The sequence below is a fragment of the Juglans microcarpa x Juglans regia genome, chromosome 1S (assembly GCF_004785595.1).
Source record: "Juglans microcarpa x Juglans regia isolate MS1-56 chromosome 1S, Jm3101_v1.0, whole genome shotgun sequence".
Taxonomy (NCBI): domain Eukaryota; kingdom Viridiplantae; phylum Streptophyta; class Magnoliopsida; order Fagales; family Juglandaceae; genus Juglans; species Juglans microcarpa x Juglans regia.
In genome coordinates, this window is record NC_054595.1 from 19,974,831 (window position 1) to 19,996,422 (window position 21,592).

Genomic DNA, 21,592 nt, shown 5'->3' on the forward strand with positions numbered 1-21,592 from the left:
TTCACAACTACAATCTAGCATTGCAATCCAATAAATGATGAAAGACGTGATAGATAATGCTCATTTCATGGTATGATTAATAATAACAAATATCATATTGAGGTTCACGACCCATGCATCTGCACCATTATGTTAGGAATGAGCGGGTCCCATGGCCAGCCAGAAAACAGTGTGGAATGTGGACCACACTGACAGCCATATCATGCAGTGTTTGCTTTCCGGAGGAGCGAAGTAGCTGCCACTGAGGTATGATGTTTAAGAGAACGAGTGGAGAAGAGTAATTGATGCAACATGTTAAATAAATGCTTGGAGCTGAACCAGCAGGCCAGATACCCTAGCAATTTGCACTCTTTTTCTTTTTTGTGAGTTAGAAAATAGTATTCTAATTTCTTACAACTCTAGGTTGATGGTCCATGACCTTTCAAGTTCATGCAGAGCTGTGCCGACAGTATCCATCTTCTTAATTTATGGGTATCGGCCCACGCTATTAGGCCTTCACTGCTCGACAACGATGCCCTGTGGCAAATGACTCTGATTGACCTGGTCCTCGTACAGATTGGAGAATTTAAGAAAGATACATGAAATAACTTAGAACATTTATCATTGAAAAAATCTATTTATCTATTTTTTTATCATATTTTTATCATCTATTGATACGACATTAGATGATAAATTTATAAATTAATATAATAAATAATCTCTAATCATCTAACATCACATCATGAGATGATGAGAATTGAGATGATGAATAGCGGATGATTAATCCATTTTTCCCCTTCTATGAGCAAGTGATTAAGGCTTGGTTTGGGTAGTGAGAATACCTGTGAAGTGTTGAGAATGTTTGTGAATAGTAGTGAAAAAGTAATAAAAAAGTAATAATAAAATATTAAAAAATAGGTGAAAAGTAATGAATAGTAAAAAAATAGGTAAAAAGTAATAATAAAGTAAAGAATAGTAATGAGAGTACCTCAAGTACTCTCACTTGCCAAACACATCCTAAGCCAGTACCGGCCCTACTCTTGCAAGGTCCTTTTTTTTTTTTTTTTTGTTTAATTTTTGTTCTCTTCATATTTGCATTAGTCTCTGTCATCAGTTTTATATTTGATATCTTGTAATTGAGTTTTGCATAAGAAGTACTGAAGTTTCCTTGTGGCATTTGGGAATTTCTGTTGTTTTTTTTTTTTTTTAAGTGCAACCCATTGGTCCCTTTAGCATTTTCCTTTGGGAAAAACGTTGGGAGAGATTGTGCTCCTTGACAGTCTGAGAGTGGTAGAGACGTCTATCTTGGATCAGATATCTGGTTAATGTGGGTTCTTGCCGGCTGTTCCTCATCTCTTTCTTGGAACTGGATTATATCGTAAAAAGTGGGACTTAGCCAGTTTGGCCAACTACATCCAAGGCCCCACCACACCTCATGCACATCCCCTACCCTTCTACTACGCCATCTACTGCATGCCCCCACTCCCCCCACCTTTTCCTATTTAAACCTACTTATCCCATTGCATTGGAGAGAAGCCTAAGAGAAGATATTACTGAAAAAAGTTGAGAGAATAAAAAGATTATTTCTTTTTTGGCCTTGTACCAATTACACAACATGGAAGTGGCCATGGAAGTAGAAGATGATCTGTTCTTCGCAGATTTAAGCAAGCAAATCTCTCTTCTAATTATGGACGAGGAGGAGGAGGACCCAGTTGCAAACTTTCCAGTTTCTCTTCAGGTTCTTCATAGTCTCCATCTCGATCTTGAAACGTTTAGGAGGTATATATGAGTTTTCGTATACGTATGTCCACATGCATATAGTAATTTCGAAGTGTGGTGAATTATACAGGAATTCTCTCGAGAAATCCATCCGCCAGAAAGATTACCTCCAATTCTCTGTGTGCAAACATGCCGGAGAGAAAGCAAAGGGACCGGAGTTTTCATCCCTCAGTCATCACTGCCGAGAAGGAAGAAGCGCAGACAAGGAAGATTTGCTTCTTACAACGCAATATCCCGCAGAAAGCCTGATACTACAGGGATGGCCGTTTCCCAAGCGTCTTCCAACCATTCTTTTAGGCCAAAAAAAGGTTGAGTACCAGAGATCCGGCCTTTGAGTTTATATAAAAGTAATATATAATCCTTAACATATATAGCCATAATTCTTAGGATTTTAATTAATATTTTTGTGTGTATATATATATATATATATATATATATGTACATGGAAAAGCTAGCTATATAAAGCTGTTCACTGTTGAGGTGGAGATCTGGGTTCGCCAAAGGTTTCCAACCCACCAATAACATGAATGGATGTTATTCAGTCTGATACAGGGCAAGCTTTTCATGTATGGCTATTAATGCAAATCTAATTAATTGCCCATGAAAAAATTGCTGCAGCATTAAATTGTGGACCTCGTAAAAATGACCATTTTGACAGATAACAACGAGCAAACTATTTAAGAAGACAGATGGCCGCCACTTGTACAATATTTCCTGTATGGAGAATCTTTTGTGTGTTGGGGGGGGGGGGGGGGGGGGGGGGGGGGGGGGGGGGGGGTCTCATGTGTACCCGTACGCATATTCTCCTCCTTCAGATAAAAGATTTCAAAACAAAAACTCGATTGGCTTTTATCTAGGAGTTGTCTTTTTTTTTTTCCGAATAATAATATACACGCAATATATTACATAATAATATTATAAAATAAAAATATTTTTATAAAATTATATTACTTTTTATAAGATATTTTATAAAAATATTTTTCATTTAAAATATAATTACGTAAAACGTTATAAAAAATATTATATGTAAATCATTTTCTTTTTTCGTCTGCTACTTTCTTTCTTCTCTCTCGTATTATTATTTCAACAAACACAAAAATATCCAAAGCAGCCACCATAAAAAGACCCAGACCAGATGAGAGGTTGGAGCTTCGATCCTCATCTCTCCTCCTTTTTCTCTCTAATTTTTTTTTTTATTATTATTTTTTTAATTTTGTATATTTTTCTTTTAAAGTAGGGTGAAATATAGATATATTATTCTTCGAAGCCTTGCGCATCCACCATGCACCCCAGTAAGATTCTCAAGACGCTGATCCTTCAGACGGGTGAAGAATCTAGTTGAACGGATCGGCTTGTAAGCCACACGCACAGTTCAAAGTGTGTGCATGACATCCACGCGCCACCGTAACGGGAGCTTTATCGCCGCCATGCGCGGCATTTTTAGGACCAAGACCATTGATTTCTTTAGACTCGACTGTCCACTGTACTTCCAGGGTGACGCATGTCCCTCACGCATCACTACAATCCCTGTGTTTGTTTCTTTAATTTCCTCTAAGATTGGAAATGCAGATCTACAACTTTTCAAGCTGCATTTCACTCTTTTTTCATAGAATGAAAATCTTCTCCTCCTCTAGAGGGTAGGGTTTGAAATCTCTACTTTAGGCAGAGTGCGGTTTCTAGACGGTTTGTCTGTAGAGAGTTCTAGAAATTAAGACCATATTAGTTATAAAATGAATTTGTGTATTGATGAAATCTCAATCATGAGTAGTTAGCTTATAATCTAAATTTTTTCTGTACGTATCAGTCACAACTGTAACTTTACTCTCACAAATAAATGCAATCTATTTCTAAAAAAAATTAATATAAAAAATGACAAGAAGGAGAATAATTCATGTTTTTCCACGGACAAAAAGGAGAGTACAAGGTTTCTGAAAGAAAAAGACACTAATGATATTCTATCTCATTCTTATCGCATTGTGCTAATGTATGATCTTGCGGTTGATTAAAACGCCACGTCAATACAGTATGATGAGTATAGGATAATAATATGGTATACGGTATAGCTCGAACAAAAAAATATTATGTACTAAAAAGTATGGTACATGAACAACTTTATGATGCAGCATTTGCCCTGACTTGGAAAGAATCTCACCATCTTAAAAGGGAGATGATCAGTTTATAACATCTTTTTGGAGGGTCGAAATAGACTAGAGATTAATTAATGGGAAAAAAAAAATAAGAAAATGAAAATCAGTGTGATAAAGTCTACACCCTTAACAAAACAGAAGACAAAATCTTTACTTGTTAAACGGCTTGTCGTTTAGTGGCACTAACAGGGCGGGCAACTCAACCCTCCTCCTCCGGTGAAATAGAGGGTGAGAAAACGCTCTACTCAACAAACTAAACACCAACTACTGTAACGCAGTTACGATCAAAGTCAAATGCTTTGAGTTTGGAGTACTTGTTCGCAGCTCCATCAATGGCTGATCCCAACCTCGCCTATCTATCTCTCCTCCTTCTTCTCCCTCTATCTATCCTCTTCTTCCTCTACCTCATAGTCCGGCCACGCCCCGTCAGGATCCCAATCAAGAACCGCCATGTGTTCATCACCGGTGGATCCAGCGGGATCGGCCTCGCCCTGGCTCACCAGGCCGCTTCAGAGGGCGCGCGCGTCTCCATCCTCGCCCGGTCCCTCGACAAGCTTGAGGACGCGAAGCAGGCGATCCGGCTCGCCACCGGCGTCGACGTGGCTGTGTTCGCGGCAGACGTGCGCGACTACGACGCCGTCACGAAGGGCGTGGAGGAGGCAGGGCCCATCGACGTGTTGATCGTGAATCAGGGGGTGTTCGTGCCTCAGGAGCTGGAAAGGCAGGGATTGGATGAGGTGAAGTTCATGGTGGACGTGAATCTGATTGGAGCTTTCAATATGATCAAAGCCGCTTTGCCTGCAATGAAGCTTAACCGAAGCGACCGTGGGCCCGCCTCCATCGCTCTCATGTCGTCCCAGGCCGGCCAGGTATGATTAACCAGAGCCAGAAGTTCAGAACCAGAACCTTAATTCAATTCAATACTGAGCGAATTACTGCCATCATTTAGTACTAGTTTTTTTATTTTGTTTTACTGGTTCTATATTAGGTGGGTATATACGGTTACACAGCTTATTCAGCCAGCAAGTTTGGGCTTCGGGGTTTGGCAGAGGCTTTGCAACAGGAGGTCATTGCGGATGACATCCATGTCTCTCTTATATTCCCTCCGGACACCGACACTCCCGGTCTAGTCGAAGGTATGCATATGAAGCAGAAATGTTCCTAGTACAAACATATTGGGATCACAATGTACTACTGCAAGTGATGGACTTCATTAGGATTAGGAATTGGTAAAAGAACATATATCTGGCTCTGGTTAATCATACCTGGCCGGCCTGAGCGGTAAAAAAACTTTTTGCCTTTGCACATTTCAAACAGATATTACGAGAAATCATCCCTACTCATTCGTTTTAGATGTGACACTACACAGCTTTTAAGAGTCTGGGTAACTTGTTTATTTATAAAGTTTATGGCTTTTAGAGTATAAAATCTCTTACATGATAATTATGAAGTTTATAGTTTTTAGATTAAAAATCTCTCCATGTTTTTGTTGGGAATGCATCGGGTTTTGTTATTCTGCTCGTTAAGTATGTTTCGTCTGCCGACTTTGCAGGACTATACTGTTGTGTTGTATTTTACAAAATTCAAGTTTTGTAATTTGCCCTCCGAGTGCAGAAAACAAGAGAAGACCACAGCTCACCGCCATCATTGCAGCCTCCTCTGGTGCAATGAAAGCGGATGAAGTTGCGATGAAAGCTTTAAGTGGCATCAAATCTGGTAGCTTTATTGTTCCCTGCAACTTCGATGGTCTGTTACTGTCTATAGCAACTGCCGGTTTATCACCCCAGAGATCATTCCTGATGGCATTTGTCGAAGTTGTTGCCACTGGTATAATACGTTTTGTAGCTCTATGCTACCAGTGGAGCTGGTATCGAAGTATAGAAAAGTGGACGCGCAAAAATAGTAAGTATTCTTCAAAATGATCCTCAAACAGATATTTCCGAGTGGTAAGTTTTTGGTAGGATTTCAAACTAGTCTTTTGTGGCATAAAATCTGCTCTAAATGTGCTGGCTTTGGTGTGTGTATATATATATATATATATATTTTTTTTTTTTATCTATTTTACTTTTGACGAACGAAATTAGCTTAGACTATTTAGGTTGATGTCTGAAGTTTACTCTTTTTATTTGGATGGCTTGAATCTACTGAAGATTGTGTGCCGATCGTTTTACTTTGTTATTATAATGTTCACAATAGAGTTGATCCATCATCATATGGGAAGTAAACACATACCAAAGGAAACATGCTTGTTAGACAACATTTATTATGCTCATCAGGCTTTGATGTAGCACTGGTAAATTCTGAAGTGAATGTATGCAGAGCTTCAAAGTGAACTAAAAAATGTTAATATATAGTTCTTTCCATTCAAAGTAGATGAAGTGCGCTCATGTATCATATTCACAATGAACCAGAGTAAGGTTGAAACCTCTGTTTTAAATAAATTATGGTTGTTAATCTAACCGTTTTAAATAAATTATGGTTGTTAATCTAACCGTAGGATTTTGAGTTATTGCTTTTTTAATTTCAATGTGTTCAACGGGATTTTGAAACTTCTATGAAGCTATATTATGTCATAACAATCCAAAGACCGATTGGTTTAATCTCAAATACTGTTTTGGTGCACATTTGTACACGTCTATATGAATGTTACAGAATGTAGGCAATTTGTGCTGGCTCATATGACTATACCAAAAATTTCTATGATCTTTTCCAGGGACCTAAAAGTTCATGCTGCTTTCTGTGGGTATCAATACCTTGGGTGTTAGGATGGCGGCTATCAGTTCAGTTCTGCTGATTACCATCAAAGTTATTACCACATCGATTCTTTTCCACCTTGTGCGCAGCTATGCCATGTTGTGTTAACATATCGGTCATGTTCTTTTAGTTCCCATTTTGCAGCAGATTTTGAACTTTTTTGTAGCCGCAATTATCTTTTGGCCGAATCATTTCACTCTGTATTTTTTTTTTCCCGAACAGTATTTTTTGTTAAGAAGCGCTATAGATACAAAGAGATTATACAAAAATAAATCTACATCTACTTTACAATCTGATGTATCGCATTAAACCATATTAATTTGTGAATTTAATTTTGTATAATTTATTTGTGACTAAAATATTTATCTTTCCTGTTTCTTCATTGATGAGAATGAAAATACATTCTGTTTTATGTCCCACTTTAGCTGCTTACGATCTACAGCTGCTGCTGAGCTGTTTTAGCCTTTACGACAGCATTGCAATAAGATTATATATATCATGAATGCTCGATCTTCTTTTAAAGAGTATTCGCAAAAGATCACCAAGTAATCTGCTATTCAATCTTGCAATCATAAACTGCCAAAGGGAAAAGAGGGAGGAAAAAAAAAAAAGAGGAGATAAATGCTATTATTCATGTTAATTTATTATTTATTGTCACAGATATGAATTTATAACAAAATTAGTCAGCCCAGTAGCCAACAACCTCACAATTGCAAGCCCAATGGAAATCTCATGTAGATCGGGCTCTCAGACGGTCAGACCAGCTGAGGGAACAGGCCCTTACGATCATTTCCCATAAAAACACCATCGTTGATTCCTTGCCATCCTGAGCTTTCTCGCACGCTGCTTCTGAACATCTTCCAAGTCTCAACTTTCCAACTATCCTGAGAGAGTCGAGGTAAGTCTGTGAACAACCGAGTTGTCCCTCTCAATCCAATCCCCATGGCGTCCACAATTCTGAAGTGGACAAGCTGCTCCGCCATGAAGTCAATGGCGGGAGGTCTCCGAATCGGAGCGACGCCTTTTAGGGCCTTCGCGGCGAAGGTGGAGGCTGGGACTGACATAGTCGCGGCCGCACCGGATGTTTCTCTGCAGAAGGCTCGGAGCTGGGACGACGGCGTGGCCTCCAAGTTCTCCACTACTCCTCTCAAGGACATTTTCAGGGTTTGTTGTTAAAATTATCCGCTTACATTTTTTCTCATTTCGTCCCATTTTATTTTGCAGAACTGTAGAATGATTTCTATTTTACTTACCCTCAAATATTACAATATTATTTTTTTTATTATATTTACAATTTCGAGAGCTAAATTCATTTAATGTTTTATTTTACTTATGAGTCTCTCTATCATGATCTTTCAGGATAGAAGAGTGGTCATCTTTGGGCTCCCTGTAAGTTACTCCCTATTTTTTTAATGGATACTCTCAGTTTGTATATAATATATATTTTTTTCAATTGGATATTCCTCCTTTTGACGATTTTTTTTTCCAGCACCAATTAAGCCAGTTTTGATTTTAAAACAATGCGCGCAAAGGATGCCATAAATTTTGGTAGGAGTTAGTTTACTACGTTTTGATAAGAGTATATATTACAAAAGGAAATTAATAACTGTGACAGAGGTGTGTAAGAGTCACATCACAGAGGATTCTTATATAAACAAAGGGCGAGTAGTCTGGTACACAGAGCGGTCACACACATTCATATTCCTTGTCTGTTGTTGCGATAGGTGTAGTTTGGTATACTTGATGAGGATTGCAGGAACTTTATTCAGAAAGCTGAAGCTTAACATTGTGTGTAGCATATGGTTTGATGAGGCAGAGATAACGAAGCCTCTTGGTGTGGTATCTTATATAAAATAACAATGGCAGTCATTAGAATCGGAAATTTTTCTTGAATGAATTATATATTCACACTTTTAACTTTAAACCTCTGCAACTTTGTACCACAGAAGTTTGTCAAAAATCAGGAAGCTATTTGACGGCCAAAGTCATTTATAAAGGGTGAGGTGATCAAAACCAGTTTTGCAATCATCACAAAGCAATGTTATTATACCAAAGCTTAAATTTCATAGAAAGGCAAATAAAAAACAGTTCTCTTGATTCAAGCAATTTCTTTGCTTTCTTTTTGAAAATTTTTCCCAATGACTATTAATTTTTACCTCATTGGTGGAATGGCTCTTGGTTTTTTGACAAAAACCAACTACGTGTTCCTTGGAGTCTTAGAATTTCTTGGGAGGCAGGCAATGGCTAATTTTAGATTCTAATGATATGGAATTGTGGGAAAGATTCTTAATTTTATTTTGTCCAGGACAGAGATGAACCCGCTTCGATATCTGCAATATATTCTACTTTGATTCTTTGATTAGATGGATTATGGATATATGGTCTGAATTTACCATATTACAGGGTGCATACACAGGAGTTTGTTCCCAGCAGCATGTGCCTAGTTACAAGAATAACATTGATAAATTCAGGGATGAAAAGGTTGATTCTGTAATTTGTGTGGCTGTTAATGATCCATATGTGTTGAATGCCTGGGCAGAAAAACTTGAAGCGAAAGATGCTGTAAGTTTACCCTTCAATTATTATCTCCTTGCATTCAAAATAATCGACTTTAATGTGTTTCAAATTGCTTGTTTCTGCTGAGTGCTGAGTATTTCATTTTCCTCTTTCTTTTATTTTTGAACTAGAATTTGAATTGCACTATGTAGTTAAGTTCCTTATCTCCAGCTTTCTTATTGATTTCTTTCATGAGGAGAGGATTAAAATCAACAGGTGTATGTGTTGATTTGTGGTTCTCAAGTATACTTATGCTTCAGATACTTAAGCTTATTTCTAATTGTAGCTGATGTAGACCCCTTTTGCTAAGCAGTGGTATCAACTTACTAATACGGCCTGAGTTTAACTGGCTATAAGAACACGTGAATTTTTTTCATATTCCGTGTTCAGCAGTCTAACTAATAGAATAATACAGTTGGTGCTACTCTGTAAAAATGGCCATATTGTGGTTTATGTATTTCTTTTATTTAATCCAATAATAACTAGCTGTGCTCATACACTTTAAAGCAACATAACTTGTTTTTCTTAAATGTTTTATTTTGATAGATTGAATTTTATGGGGACTTTGATGGAAGCTTCCATAAGAGCTTGGGATTGGAAAAAGATCTATCTGCTGCTTTGCTTGGACCCCGCTCTCACAGGTATAATCCGTGTATGATTTTCTTCTTGTTGGAAACTTGAATGGACTGAAAGATCTAAGGTAACATTCTAGTTGGCCTTTGGAAAATGGGTTGGACCTAGTTGAATCAATTGAACATCGGGGCTTTTATCATACATATAAAATTATACTCCCCGTGTACTTGACCATTCAACTTAGGTAAGAATGGCTAGCTGCTGGTGTTTTTCAAACTTTTAAGATGTTGCTGCTCTGGTGTAGATGGTCTGCATTTGTGGTTGATGGGAAGGTTAAGGTGCTCAACGTTGAGGAAAATCCATCTGACTTCAAAGTATCTAGTGCGGAGCACATCTTGAAGCAGATATGAAGCTGCTCTTTTTCTTTTTGCAATCTGTATATGAGTACTCAATCTTTTGAGTGGAGTTATATCCGGTACTCCAGCAGCACACGGCATATCTGGTGTTTCATATGTTAATTCCAGAGTTATCGTGGATGCATTATCTTCTCTCTTTTGTTCTTTTCTATAGGATCTAAAGTGGGTTCTCTTGCATTTTTCTTAGTTTTTCTCTGCAAAAATCAAATAAGTGTACCAGTTACGAGAACTGAATTTTAAGCCTGCAGCATGTAACTGATTCTTGTTGTGACTTTGGTTTGATATATACATTTGGTTTGCAATGATGTTGGTGGTTTTGGTTGCGTTCCAGTGAAGAGTGCCTCTGAAGTCTCAGGACATGTTCTGAGATGTCCCAGCAGTTGTGTTTAATTTAATTCAAGACGTGTCCCAGTAGTTGTACCCTCATGCCTGCTTCCGAAGTCTCAGGAGCTCATTTATTAATTGCATGAAGGTTTGGTAGCTTTCTATATTAGTCCCACACACCCACTACACCTGCTAAGTCCGTCGGAATTCTCTGGCGAGGTTTTAAAGGTTTAACAGCCATCATAGATTTGCAGGGTATTTTGCCCATTTGTTTTGTTTTATTTTCATGATGCATGGCATCTCAACAAGTGAGACTTATGAATCGGACAAAGATGAGAATCAGCTTTCCCCTTCTAATCACTTGAGATGTCGATTGTTAGGTAAGCCAATAGCTACGCCAACTCATTCCTTAGGGCCTTCTTTTTCTTGTGCCTTTTTTTTTCATATTTGAATCTAATGTACCCATGTGGTTAATGGATGCCATTACCTTTTTTTTTATCAGTAAAGAAGAACTTCATAAGTGAGAAAAGTAGGAATGGTCGAAGTACACAGGAAGTATAGACTACTAATTTACAAAGATTTAATGTTAATTTGGAATAAAAAAAATCCGAATATCTCATAAACATAACATTCAATATTGTAAGATACACACACATATATAGTACTATTCTCTGCTCAAAGTCGGATCAGCTGATCCAGATAGAGAAATTGAATAATTTTTTATCCATTCACGATATGCCTAACAAATAGTCTGGCATATATATTGTTCATATATAAAAACAAGGAGCACTCTCAACGGTTAATTTGCCCCATTCCCTTCTCTCTATTTAAGATACCTTAAAAAACTCAATGCTTCCCTACATTTAGTGTAGCACACCTCTTTATTCACATTCATTATCTATTTCTTTATTGTAAAATTTTTTTTTATATAAGCTTTTTTTTTTTTTTTTTTAAACGAGGGGTGCAACACAAGGACTTTCTAGGAGGTCACCCATCCTAGTACTACTCTCGCCCGAGCACGCTTAACTGCTTAGGATCCTATCTTTATTGTAAAATTTAAGATAGATTCCTGAGCATATTAACGATTTCAAGTTCTAAAGAGACGAGGACTACTTTGTAGAAAAGAGTCTCAAAGTTATTCATTCACTGCTTTTCAAATGACTCACTGCTCCCACATGAAAAAAACGCAATTAAAACTTCAAAAAAAAAAAAAAAAAAACATTGCAAATGGGAGATAATAGGAAGTCGGAATTATCTGCTATCTATTTAAAACTTACTTGGAGAAGAAAGGAGAACACTAGGGGCAGGACAAGATATGGTCCGATCAATAAAGTTTTCCACTTCGCATGTATATAGACTATAGGTAGGCAATGCAGGATGTTAACGAACCAGCGGATTGGTTCAAACACATTTCGTCGCTTGCACCATATGCCTTGCAGTGAGCTCATATAGCACAGTTCAGTTGAAGAGCCAGTACCAGCATCAATATCCACTCTACAAAGAATGAGATAAAATAAGAATTTGATTAGCTATGTCTCAAATAGAGTATCTATCTATTGAGTATTATTCAACTTTCACACAAATGGGCACTTGGATGCACTAAACTTAATCTGCCCATTGCATTTTTAAGACCTGTCCCCCCCTTTTCCCTTTTGCTTATTTTAGATTTCTCCACTTTTTATATATATTTTTGTAATTTTAAGTTCTGTAGCGGCCAGCCCCAACTCCATGCCCTTCCACCTGAGCTGGTCCCTGGGGAACTCAGCATGTTGTTGAAAAATTTTAAAACAGTCCAGTTGTCCTTGTCCATGCTTCTAAATAACGTAGTTTCAGGCTCCAACATACAGCTTTTATATCCAGAAACTCCAGTAGTGTCTCCTTATAACATCACCCGCTTATGTTTTCTGATGGTACATTATAAGGTAAGTTTCCAACTATGAGTTGTGTGAGAGCAACATCTAAAGGTAAAATTTTAAAACCTGTGGATGAGGATTTCCTGATTGTCCATGTATAGCACCAGAGTTATAGGTTGCATTTGGACTTAAATCACAAGCAATTTTCCCAGAGATTTTGTCAAGTGACCGTGCATCAACATTTCCTTCCACACCCTTCCCTTTGAAGGAGAGGTTTGAAGTTCCTCCAGTACAACTGAAAACAGGAACAGATGATCCAGATTGCTTTGAATTAAGATCCAGGCGTTCAATCATTCGTGCAAGACCAACAATTCCTGCATTCATCTCACGCTGAACTTCTTTGCCTAGCTCCTTTACTGAGTTATTATGAGCAAGCAGCTTCTCCTTAAAGCCTCGGGTACTTTTTGAGATTGATTCCTTGTATCTGTTTCAAGACGTCCACACTCATAAAGAAGTGACAAAACGAGGAAACATCATTTACAAAATAAACCAAAAGGCAAGATATCAACCTAGATGAAGCAGCAGACAGTTTAGATTTGAGTGTCTCTGGAAAGGAGAACATCTCAGATGCACTTGGTCTTCTTGGACTATCTGATGGTGGCTGGCAATAAAGAATGCTGAATGATGACGCAAACAGTGGTAAGATACATGGAGAATTACCAAAAAGGTAAATACATGCAATAATCCTATAAGACTAGAAGCCTGTGGCACATACCTGGGATTAAAAGGGATATCTCTGTTGAGAGGAGTACTGGAGACCAAATTAACATCCACAGATGCAGGAGGTTCAAAGTTGTCAGCAGAACGTATGTCCAAAGATGCTGATTGACCCCCAGTCGATTCGTAACTTAAATTTGGGCAATCTTCTGGTGAACCTGCATATGGTTGCCGTGACATATTTGTGGGAGAGGTGAAAGCAAGAACTTGGGAAGGACCATTCCCAGTATATCTCTCCCTTTCCCTTCTACAAACATATTGAGCTCTACTAGTAGCAGCAGTCAGATGCTGCATTATACGCTCATCAAAATCAGAGACATCTGAATTAGGTATGTCCTGGAAATTTCAGTTTCACCTCTTATCAATAAGCAGTCCTTTTTCACCATGCCAACCATTAATTAAGCATATGGATTCTTGATACTAGCGATTCATATTGAATACAATAACTTACATGCCCGACATCAAAGTCCTCACAGAAACCATGAAGAGATGTGGGAGCAGCAGAATAACTGTTTCTTGACCTTGAGTGCCTGTCAATACCAACTGCAGCTAGAAGCTCTTGGCTACAATTGCAGAATGAACCGTGGTTTTCAAAAACAGAGGAGGAGAACATGGATCTTTACATGAGAACATTTCGTTTTTTACAAGTATCTCTTCACAAGGAATTATATACCTGGCAGAGTCCCTTAAGACAAGTAACTGGCAACATATGGGGCACTCTTTGCTTCTTTGAGACCTAAAAGAATAAAAACGTTCATTAAAAAGGAACCAACGGAATTCATATGTGCCCATGCCTGCATGGGTGGGGGGCTACATAATGTACTTTTTCTCCCAAGAAAATATAGAAAATTGAATAAAAAGTGATAATGTACCATTCAAGGATACAATGAAGATGGTATTCATGTTTGCAACTGGTAATCTGAAACAGAAACAAGGTCCAAGGAGTTAAATATCCCATTTGACAGTTTAATCTAGGTGTCACTCTCTCTAGACATGCAATTCCTTAAGAGTTTAAATTTGATCAGATAAATTTTTTTATTGGAATTCTTTAGATTTAGGAAACACATATTTGGAAATTTCATAACTGGAGAACCGATCTTCCAGAGCAAATAGAAGAAAATCTAATTGATGAAAGAACAAATTTCAATTGTTTGTAATCAAGGTCTCAAGTCGGCCTCTTACCCGTACTGAAATGTGTATTGGAAAACCTAAATGTTCGGGTAGGTTGTTTCCATAAACCCACAAAAAGCAAATATATTCCAGTATAAAAGGTAAAAGTATTTAAGTTTCAAGGGATCCATTCTCCCGATCCTGATAAATGGAAAACGTTCCTAGATTTCACTATAATAACCAAATTGAATTGGATAAAGGTACCTTGGTCCAAATTTTCAACGATCTGCATTCCATGGGTACACAAATGGAGCCTTAATACACAAATCAGTAGCTCCAAACTAAGATAAGAGCACATATATTTTATAACTGATTCAGAAAGCCAAAACAGGGCAACTAGAAATTAGAGGATTGATCTGAATAACATTTCACCACTTATCAGATGATTTTAAGCCTAAAGAGTGATAATCACGACCACTGTTACCAAGTCGCATTCAAAAGCTCAAGCTGCTCAACACTGATTAAAAGAAACGGAGCATAAATGAATACACATGATATCTAATAGCCCATGTCCAAGTCTATTAGTTTATCTAATAGCACTTGCTTGAAATTCTGAAGCCACTTTCCTCGCTTTTATAGCAAACCAGCAAACAACCAAACAAACAAATTAAAAAACAGTAAATTTGATGATGATTGTAGTGTGAGGATCATACAGTGGACGGGTCGGCGGTAGTGAAGGGCTCAAGGCATATACTGCAGGCGTCTTCGAAAACGTCTTCGGGGGCCCCGGAGGATGAGGATGCAGCTGAAACCGCTGGATTCTCCGACGAGAAGAAGAAGAAGAAGAAGAAGTGACGTTTGCCATTGTGGGTGGGGGTGTGAATGGGTTGGAGGAGTGAAGGATTGCAGAGAATGGACAAGACGGAGCTGGGTCCTTTTACTAAGGGGAAGTAGAAATGAGCTGGGCACCAGAGGTGAAGAAGAAGAAGGAGGAGAAGAAGAAGAAAGAAGAAGAAGAAATGAGCTTATAAAGGAAAACCACAGGAGGGAGAGAGAAAGAGTAAATGGTCAAAGAAAATAATTGTGGAAGGGGAAGAGTAAAATGGCAGAAAACGCAGGAAAACCACGATTCACACGGTTGATTTTGATGGAATCCATCAATCTCGACTTTTTTTTTTCTCGGCAAAAAATCAACCTCAACTATTTATTTATTTATGAGAAATACTCATAAAAAAAAAAAAAAATGAAATCTCATTATTATGATCACTATTACACTGACTGCACTAATTACCAAATTGGAGTATGGAGAGAAGGCAAACCTCAAATACTTTGGCTACCCAACCATTGATTTAATCGCCAATATACATATCGAGTTTGGATATTGCTTTGGAAATGTTGCACCTCTTATTGATTATGTTACCATGCTATATATACAATACAAAATTCACTCTCTTTTTTTCATTTTAGATGCATCTTTTTGCAACCTTAATCAAGTTGCTTTTCTTATCCCGCTAGGATCGTCTTGATTAGATTAGGAAGCACGACAACCTTAAATATTTGAGGTGTTTCAATTTAGTGAGCGAGTATAGATATAGAAGATTAAGGTTGCGTAAATATTTGAGTACAATAGAACAAATGTTGGACGGACTCTCCAAAGGTCAGCGCACGAGTTTAGACTAATCGGGGCAGCTACGCGTGGGTCCATTAGAGTGATGGTGGTGGTAGAAAACATAATCCATTTTGGTTATTTTCCCTTTGTTTTCCATCCTAACCAATCAAATCACAAAAAACCAAGAAGATCTATCAGCCTCTTTCTTACATGGCCTGCAATTCCACATCATAAACAGAAACTACCAATTCCACATCATAAACAGAAACTAAGTGTAGGCTGTAAAGCTACAATATCATACGCTCATAGGCATTTAGATAGTGAGGTGATATAAGATAATTTGTGAATAGTAATAAAAAAATAATGATAAGATATTAAATAATAATATATAATAATAAATAATAAATGAAAGATAATAATAAAATATTAAATAATTCAGATCAATCCACTACCCAAACACAACCGGTTATAGAGTTATCCCTAGAGTACTTGTCACCTACTCTAAATGGTGTAAAGAATCCTACTTCTGAGTTTGCAACATCATTGGTACTCTAAGGGCTGATTTAGATAGAAAAACGATCTCATCTCATCATTATAACTTTTTTAAATTTTCATATAAAATATAATAAATAGTTCAATTTTTTTAAATCTCAAAATAATAATAATATTAAAAAATGATATTTAACAATATTTTATTCAATTTATCTAAAATATTTTTTCTCATCTCACCTCACTATCCAAACGAGCCCTGAGATTCAACAAAAATGCCATCGTGCAAATTGTACAAGAATTTGGGATGTTAATGCAAAAAACTTTCCCATCCTCGTATTTCGTGATGCAGGTTCAACTCTTACAATGATGCCTTTTGTCTCACATTTAATAACTTAAGAATCTCTATCTGAACCCGAATTTGATTCTGCATCTGATAGAAGTTCGAAGGGTTTGATTCTGTTAGTATTGACCTCTATTGGGGGAAGTCCCTCCTCATCACTAGATTCAAGCTCATTCTCTTCTTGCTGGGAGGTCTGCCCACGCAAACTTCTATTAGAATCCTCCAAATGTGTAGATTTGAAGATTTCAGGCCTGCGTTGAGGGAAGCAAAATACAAGCAACATAAACATAGCGAACATGAAATTTGAAATTATTAAGTGAAACTTGCATGCTTTGTTTCCCAATTAGAACATTGAAAAAATAAACTGCAATAGCTACTATTATTTAAATGATTCAGTTGCATCAAACTTCCACAATCCAATCACGTCATCCTCATGAGTTTTGCATAATTGGTTAAACAAAGTATAATTTGATCAGTTGTAGTCGTTAAGATGTGAAGAAAATTCACCATTCTGGAGATTTCTGAAGAGGCCGAACTTGTTCATAAAAGAGAACTTGGGACACAAGGCATGCCACCTTGCTACCCGATTCAAGAGCCTTTTCCTTTCCACTTATGTCAACCACAACAAAACTACCTGCACATTGAAAGAGATACTCTATTTCGTTATTTAGTCCCTTATAAGATGCTACAAGAATAACACTTCAAAAAATAATAAATCATCTGAACGCTCCCCCACCCCTCCACCATCTTGTATACATGCAATCACTTCGGACCATCTTAGTAACAAAGACAAAGAAGGGGAATTTGCTAATCTTTTCTTTTATATACAAGTATGGATATGTGATATCTAGATACTCTTTAGAAATAAAGTCCTGATTCATTTTTGAGAGCTCCTTGCAATCAATAATGAATGGTCAAAAGGCCTGAACATACTTTTAAATAGGAAAAAAACACAAGGCATTCATGCAGGTTTGAGTCCAGCACCCATAGAGAAAATACAGACCCAGTGAACTATCTTTCGTTCTGATCGCTACTTTTTGTTTACCCAGTTCCCCTCAAGAAAAAACTGGTAGTTACCAATACCATGATAGAGGCTAAGGTCCATCAATGAGTTAACGCAATGATAGAAAGGCCTTATTTTTTTTCATAAGTATGGTTATGGAAGTTCAAAAAAAAATGCAGTACAATGATTGATCCACCACATGCATGTAATAATAACCAACTAATGTAGAAGTTTGACAGATTTCTAGGAGGGAACAAGACTTAACCCTCAGATTCCATACAATGGCAAGTAATTTTCTCTGGAGTTTACATTCTAGGGACAGGTTTGCCGCACCCTGCCTTGGTGAGATTCCATGTCATCAAAATATTTTTGGTAAATGTATTTGGAATAAAGCTCAACTAGTTGGATTCAAGAATTTTCTCATTTGGAAGTTCTAATGTGAAGCAAACCTCGTCTTATCCACATGCTCTTTTGAAACCTAGCTGGAAACAATGCCAGTGATTTCTCGCCTTGCCCATCCATTACCTTGAGAGAGATATAGATATAAAAGGTATTAGGATTAAAACTTGGAGTTGGAAACATATTGTGTACAGAGAGAAACAAAACTATCTCAAAAAGAGGGCAAGAAATAAGAATTACAAGTAGAGAAACAACATTACAACTTTTTCGGCAAAATACCTGCTCAATATTCACCCAAGCTGATCACTTTTATGTAGTATATGGGTCTTGCTTGAATCCACTTAACTTATAATTATTACAAGTCTAAGATAGACGGTCGTCAAAATGTAGAATGTAATTATCAAACAAAAAATATATATTTATTTTTTCCTTCTTTTTCTCAGTGCCACTTTCAATCCTAGGTATAGATAGATAGGAGTGTGTGTGTGTGTAGAGGCATGGTAAAATAAAATAGAAAATCATGAATTTATGAGGCTTGGGATCTTCAAACCGATAGGATCTTTGCACCAAGGCATTTTGGAGTAGCTTTCCTAGAAAGATTCAAGGACCTTGCTAAACCCATTTCAAACTAGTAACTTGAAAGCCCAGTGACTCCCACGTTCCCATAAACGTGTTTGCAATGAAGATAAAAGGATCAAATTAATAAATAACATCATACGCAAAAAGCTAAGAACTTTGTCGGGTCAGTGCTAATTCCTCACACGCACACAGAGAGAGGCAACTGTAAAAGTAACAGGGAAAAAAGATTACCTCAATGAGATTAGAACCTCGAAGAGACAGCACTTGCATGATGGTTTGACCATCCTGGAGATTGAACTTCTGTTCCCCTGCTGCCCTCTTCAGATTCTTCCTTCCTCCTTTCATGTGCCCTCGCTGCTACTACACTGTTTCACTCCCACGCCTTTCACAAAAGACAGCAACCAAGCTAAGAGGAAAGCATGCAATGAATGAATTTACCCAGCACGGATCCTCCGGAAGGACCCAATCGTTTTGCCCGAAATTGCAAAGAACGAGGATTCTGAACCTAAACCTACCAAGGCCGTGATAAATAAGAGAGAGTCGATTTTGCACGTCTCTTTAATAAATTATTATTTTTAAATTTAAATAAATTGTTATTAATTGTGAAAAATTATGCAATAGTAGTAATTATATCCACAAGCACAACACAAAACTTCTTATAGATATGCGCCTTCTCAATTCTCTCTCGGCATCACGCATTGTTGTGATGATAAATGATGCGGTTTGAATAAGTTGGGAATTCTGGGTTGATATGAGTTTGTGGGTTGTTTCAGAAGTATGGATTAAATTTACTTAATCAAATATTTTCATGTTTTGAGAATCCTATTGTGAAATTGCAGAACAAAAGCTTACGGTCACTTTTTAAAAAAAAAAAAAAATGAAAGAGATTTTTGCCTGGGATATTTGCACATTAACTTTAATGTGTTTCCAAGAAATTTTCTGCATTGTCGTAATGTGTGCCATACTGCCATATGTCTTTCAACACTTTTCCAAACAGGTTTATTTACACAAACGAGTCGGCACTTTTGTTTGTAAGTTTTGCATTTCAAAACACAAACAATCAAACCAAAGTTATACCCAACCGACCAACACACCTCTGAAAAAAGACGCTGAGGGAGAGAGAGTGAAGTTGCCCACACAGATTTGTAGCCTCTAGTATGTGGCTATCGTTCTCCTGGCAAAAGATGACGCAGCTCCGGCTCGGTGGTGGAACTTCGGTCTGGGGGTCTAGGGTTTGATGATATTTGGTGTGGTTGAGGTTCGGCAAGGGAATGCGGGGCACATGGGTTTAAGGCAGACGGCCCTCATAAAAGTTAGGGGCCTAGGGCCCACTTCGTCCTATTTGTGGCCTGTTTGGGAGTGTGTAGGAGTTTTAAAAAATGTTTAAATAGTTTTAAATTATTTTAATAAAAATATTAAATTATTTGAGTGTTATATATTTAATATTTTTAATTTTAAATAAATTAAAAAGTACATTTGAACATTTACTCAAATGTGTTTTTTTAGATAATACAGAACGTAATTAGAATTTTAAAAAGACTATAAATAGATAAAAATATTCATACAACTTTAAGATAATTACAACTTTCAAGAATATGGTCATAATTTTTTAAAATTCAAATAATTGTCATTTCTATTTCAAAAAATACTTTTTTAATTTATTTTCAAACAAAACGTAACATGCTTGAAAGCGTTTTAAGCATGTAATTACTAAATAGTAAATAATTTTTTAATAGTATAACTTATTACTCAAGTTATAAATTATAAGCTCTAAAGTTATAAATTATGTTTCTCATCACAATCTCAAACATGCATTTAGTTTTATCTACTTTATTTGGTCTTTATCTATTTAAACGTAGGTTTCGCATATAGTGATTTATGAAGTATGGAGTCTTGAGAGTATTAGTATTGGAATAGTAAAATGCAAATTTAGTAGGAGTAGCCCACTTCCGTCATTACCTTCGTTCTTCAACTCGGTTTTTCTCATTCAGGCTTTATCGTGCCATTTGAGACAAAATATGGCTGACGAGTTTAAGATTCAAGAATTATTACAAAAATGTGATAGTACAAAGATCGATATCTCTGTGATACTAATTTACAAGACACTCTCAAAGAGTGAAAAGATCATCTCATTTTCGAGGACGAGAACCTTTAAGAAAAATACAGAAATGAAAAAGAAAATAAAAGAGCATTTTCTATTACTTTCTGGTTGAAAAAGAATGATACAATCCTCGGAGTTTTTTAAGCAAGAATTCCAAAATACCCCCATCTACTCGGCCTCATGGGCCTTTTGTCTAACAAACTAACATAAAGCAACATAAAAGAAATTAAAGAGTTCCATTACATCTTTAAGCTACTAGGGCCTAAGCCCATTACATTAACCAATTATACTAGGTTCCCTCTCTAGTCCAGTGGCACTGCTTGGAAGCACAAGCCCGTAGTCCACTCCCTTCTTTACTTTCGTTCTTCATCGATTTTCCTTCTTGGGGCTTTACCCTACCATTTGAGACAAAAATATGGCCCACGAGTTAAAGTCCCATGAACTGTTATATAAGTGTGACACGTAACGAGTTGCATAAGGAAAATAATAGATTAGATTTAAAAATGAGTTGAGATAGATTGAAATGATTTATAAATAGTAAAATAAAAGTTAAATTATTTATTATATTTTATGTAGAAATTTAAAAAAATTGTTTTAGAATTTGAAAAAGTTGAATTGTTTATTATATTTTATATAAGAATTTAGAAAAATTGTAATGATGAAATGAGATGAATTCAGGTGAATTTTGAATGCAAATGGGCTTTATTCTTTTTACCTATCACTTCTCTTTTCTAAATTCCTAATTCTTTGGCCTTTTGCCAAAGAGTTCCTCTTCAGAACGTTCCAATTGTTTCTGAGCGT

General features: G+C 36.8%; 5 protein-coding genes across 7 annotated transcripts; 3 read left to right on the top strand and 2 right to left on the bottom strand.

Moving 5' to 3' along the window:
* The first annotated feature begins 1,212 nt into the window (after nucleotides 1-1,212).
* On the top strand, nucleotides 1,213-3,015 carry LOC121246806. Its single transcript, XM_041145091.1, has 3 exons — nucleotides 1,213-1,717; nucleotides 1,829-2,066; nucleotides 2,993-3,015. Exons 1-3 carry the CDS (start codon nucleotides 1,595-1,597, stop codon nucleotides 2,998-3,000), a joined length of 369 nt encoding a protein of 122 aa, XP_041001025.1. The 5' UTR covers nucleotides 1,213-1,594; the 3' UTR covers nucleotides 3,001-3,015.
* Nucleotides 3,016-4,145: 1,130 nt separating this feature from the next.
* On the top strand, nucleotides 4,146-17,182 carry LOC121246808 (3-dehydrosphinganine reductase TSC10A-like). Of its 3 annotated transcripts, none has more exons than XR_005937165.1 (5): nucleotides 4,146-4,774; nucleotides 4,894-5,041; nucleotides 5,520-5,807; nucleotides 6,619-6,710; nucleotides 7,320-7,465. XR_005937165.1 is itself a non-coding variant. In XM_041145093.1 (5 exons), the coding sequence occupies exons 1-3, from the start codon at nucleotides 4,238-4,240 to the stop codon at nucleotides 5,825-5,827; spliced, it is 993 nt and encodes a 330-aa protein (XP_041001027.1). In that variant the 5' UTR covers nucleotides 4,146-4,237; the 3' UTR covers nucleotides 5,828-5,838; nucleotides 8,601-8,611; nucleotides 17,172-17,182. The 3 variants fall into 3 exon arrangements, 2 of the variants coding, with proteins under 2 accessions (XP_041001027.1, XP_041001028.1); XM_041145093.1 differs by lacking the exons at nucleotides 6,619-6,710; nucleotides 7,320-7,465 and adding exons at nucleotides 8,601-8,611; nucleotides 17,172-17,182 and having other exon boundaries at nucleotides 5,520-5,838; XM_041145094.1 differs by lacking the exon at nucleotides 7,320-7,465 and having other exon boundaries at nucleotides 6,619-6,873.
* LOC121246809 (peroxiredoxin-2F, mitochondrial-like) lies at nucleotides 7,345-10,509 on the top strand. Its single transcript, XM_041145095.1, has 5 exons — nucleotides 7,345-7,823; nucleotides 8,019-8,048; nucleotides 9,063-9,221; nucleotides 9,762-9,856; nucleotides 10,093-10,509. Exons 1-5 carry the CDS (start codon nucleotides 7,602-7,604, stop codon nucleotides 10,196-10,198), a joined length of 612 nt encoding a protein of 203 aa, XP_041001029.1. The 5' UTR covers nucleotides 7,345-7,601; the 3' UTR covers nucleotides 10,199-10,509.
* Nucleotides 11,671-15,418, bottom strand: LOC121246807 (E3 ubiquitin-protein ligase RHF1A-like). The gene is given in 9 exon segments (XM_041145092.1): nucleotides 11,671-12,022; nucleotides 12,508-12,865; nucleotides 12,951-13,058; nucleotides 13,157-13,494; nucleotides 13,610-13,721; nucleotides 13,832-13,894; nucleotides 14,031-14,077; nucleotides 14,982-15,101; nucleotides 15,104-15,418. Coding segments are annotated over 9 exon segments (1,188 nt in total). The 5' UTR covers nucleotides 15,134-15,418; the 3' UTR covers nucleotides 11,671-12,010.
* On the bottom strand, nucleotides 16,677-19,223 carry LOC121246811 (probable RNA-binding protein EIF1AD). Its single transcript, XM_041145097.1, has 4 exons — nucleotides 18,922-19,223; nucleotides 18,162-18,237; nucleotides 17,217-17,343; nucleotides 16,677-16,960 (listed from the first exon to the last, which is right to left on the bottom strand). The coding sequence occupies exons 1-4, from the start codon at nucleotides 19,033-19,035 to the stop codon at nucleotides 16,762-16,764; spliced, it is 516 nt and encodes a 171-aa protein (XP_041001031.1). The 5' UTR covers nucleotides 19,036-19,223; the 3' UTR covers nucleotides 16,677-16,761.
* Between the last annotated feature and the right edge of the window lie 2,369 nt (nucleotides 19,224-21,592).

Coding starts and splice junctions, on each gene's coding strand:
- LOC121246811 (XM_041145097.1), bottom strand. CDS start 19,035: ATGAAAGGAGGAAGGAAGAATCTGAAGAGGGCAGCAGGGGAACAGAAG. Junction 17,344..18,161: donor GAGCATGTGGATAAGACGAG/GTTTGCTTCACA, acceptor TTCAATGTGCAG/GTAGTTTTGTTGTGGTTGAC. Junction 16,961..17,216: donor CTTCAGAAATCTCCAGAATG/GTGAATTTTCTT, acceptor CCCTCAACGCAG/GCCTGAAATCTTCAAATCTA.
- LOC121246809 (XM_041145095.1), top strand. CDS start 7,602: ATGGCGTCCACAATTCTGAAGTGGACAAGCTGCTCCGCCATGAAGTCA. Junction 7,824..8,018: donor CTCTCAAGGACATTTTCAGG/GTTTGTTGTTAA, acceptor ATGATCTTTCAG/GATAGAAGAGTGGTCATCTT. Junction 9,222..9,761: donor AACTTGAAGCGAAAGATGCT/GTAAGTTTACCC, acceptor TTATTTTGATAG/ATTGAATTTTATGGGGACTT.
- LOC121246808 (XM_041145093.1), top strand. CDS start 4,238: ATGGCTGATCCCAACCTCGCCTATCTATCTCTCCTCCTTCTTCTCCCT. Junction 4,775..4,893: donor TGTCGTCCCAGGCCGGCCAG/GTATGATTAACC, acceptor GTTCTATATTAG/GTGGGTATATACGGTTACAC. Junction 5,042..5,519: donor CACTCCCGGTCTAGTCGAAG/GTATGCATATGA, acceptor CTCCGAGTGCAG/AAAACAAGAGAAGACCACAG.
- LOC121246806 (XM_041145091.1), top strand. CDS start 1,595: ATGGAAGTGGCCATGGAAGTAGAAGATGATCTGTTCTTCGCAGATTTA. Junction 1,718..1,828: donor ACTTTCCAGTTTCTCTTCAG/GTTCTTCATAGT, acceptor TGAATTATACAG/GAATTCTCTCGAGAAATCCA.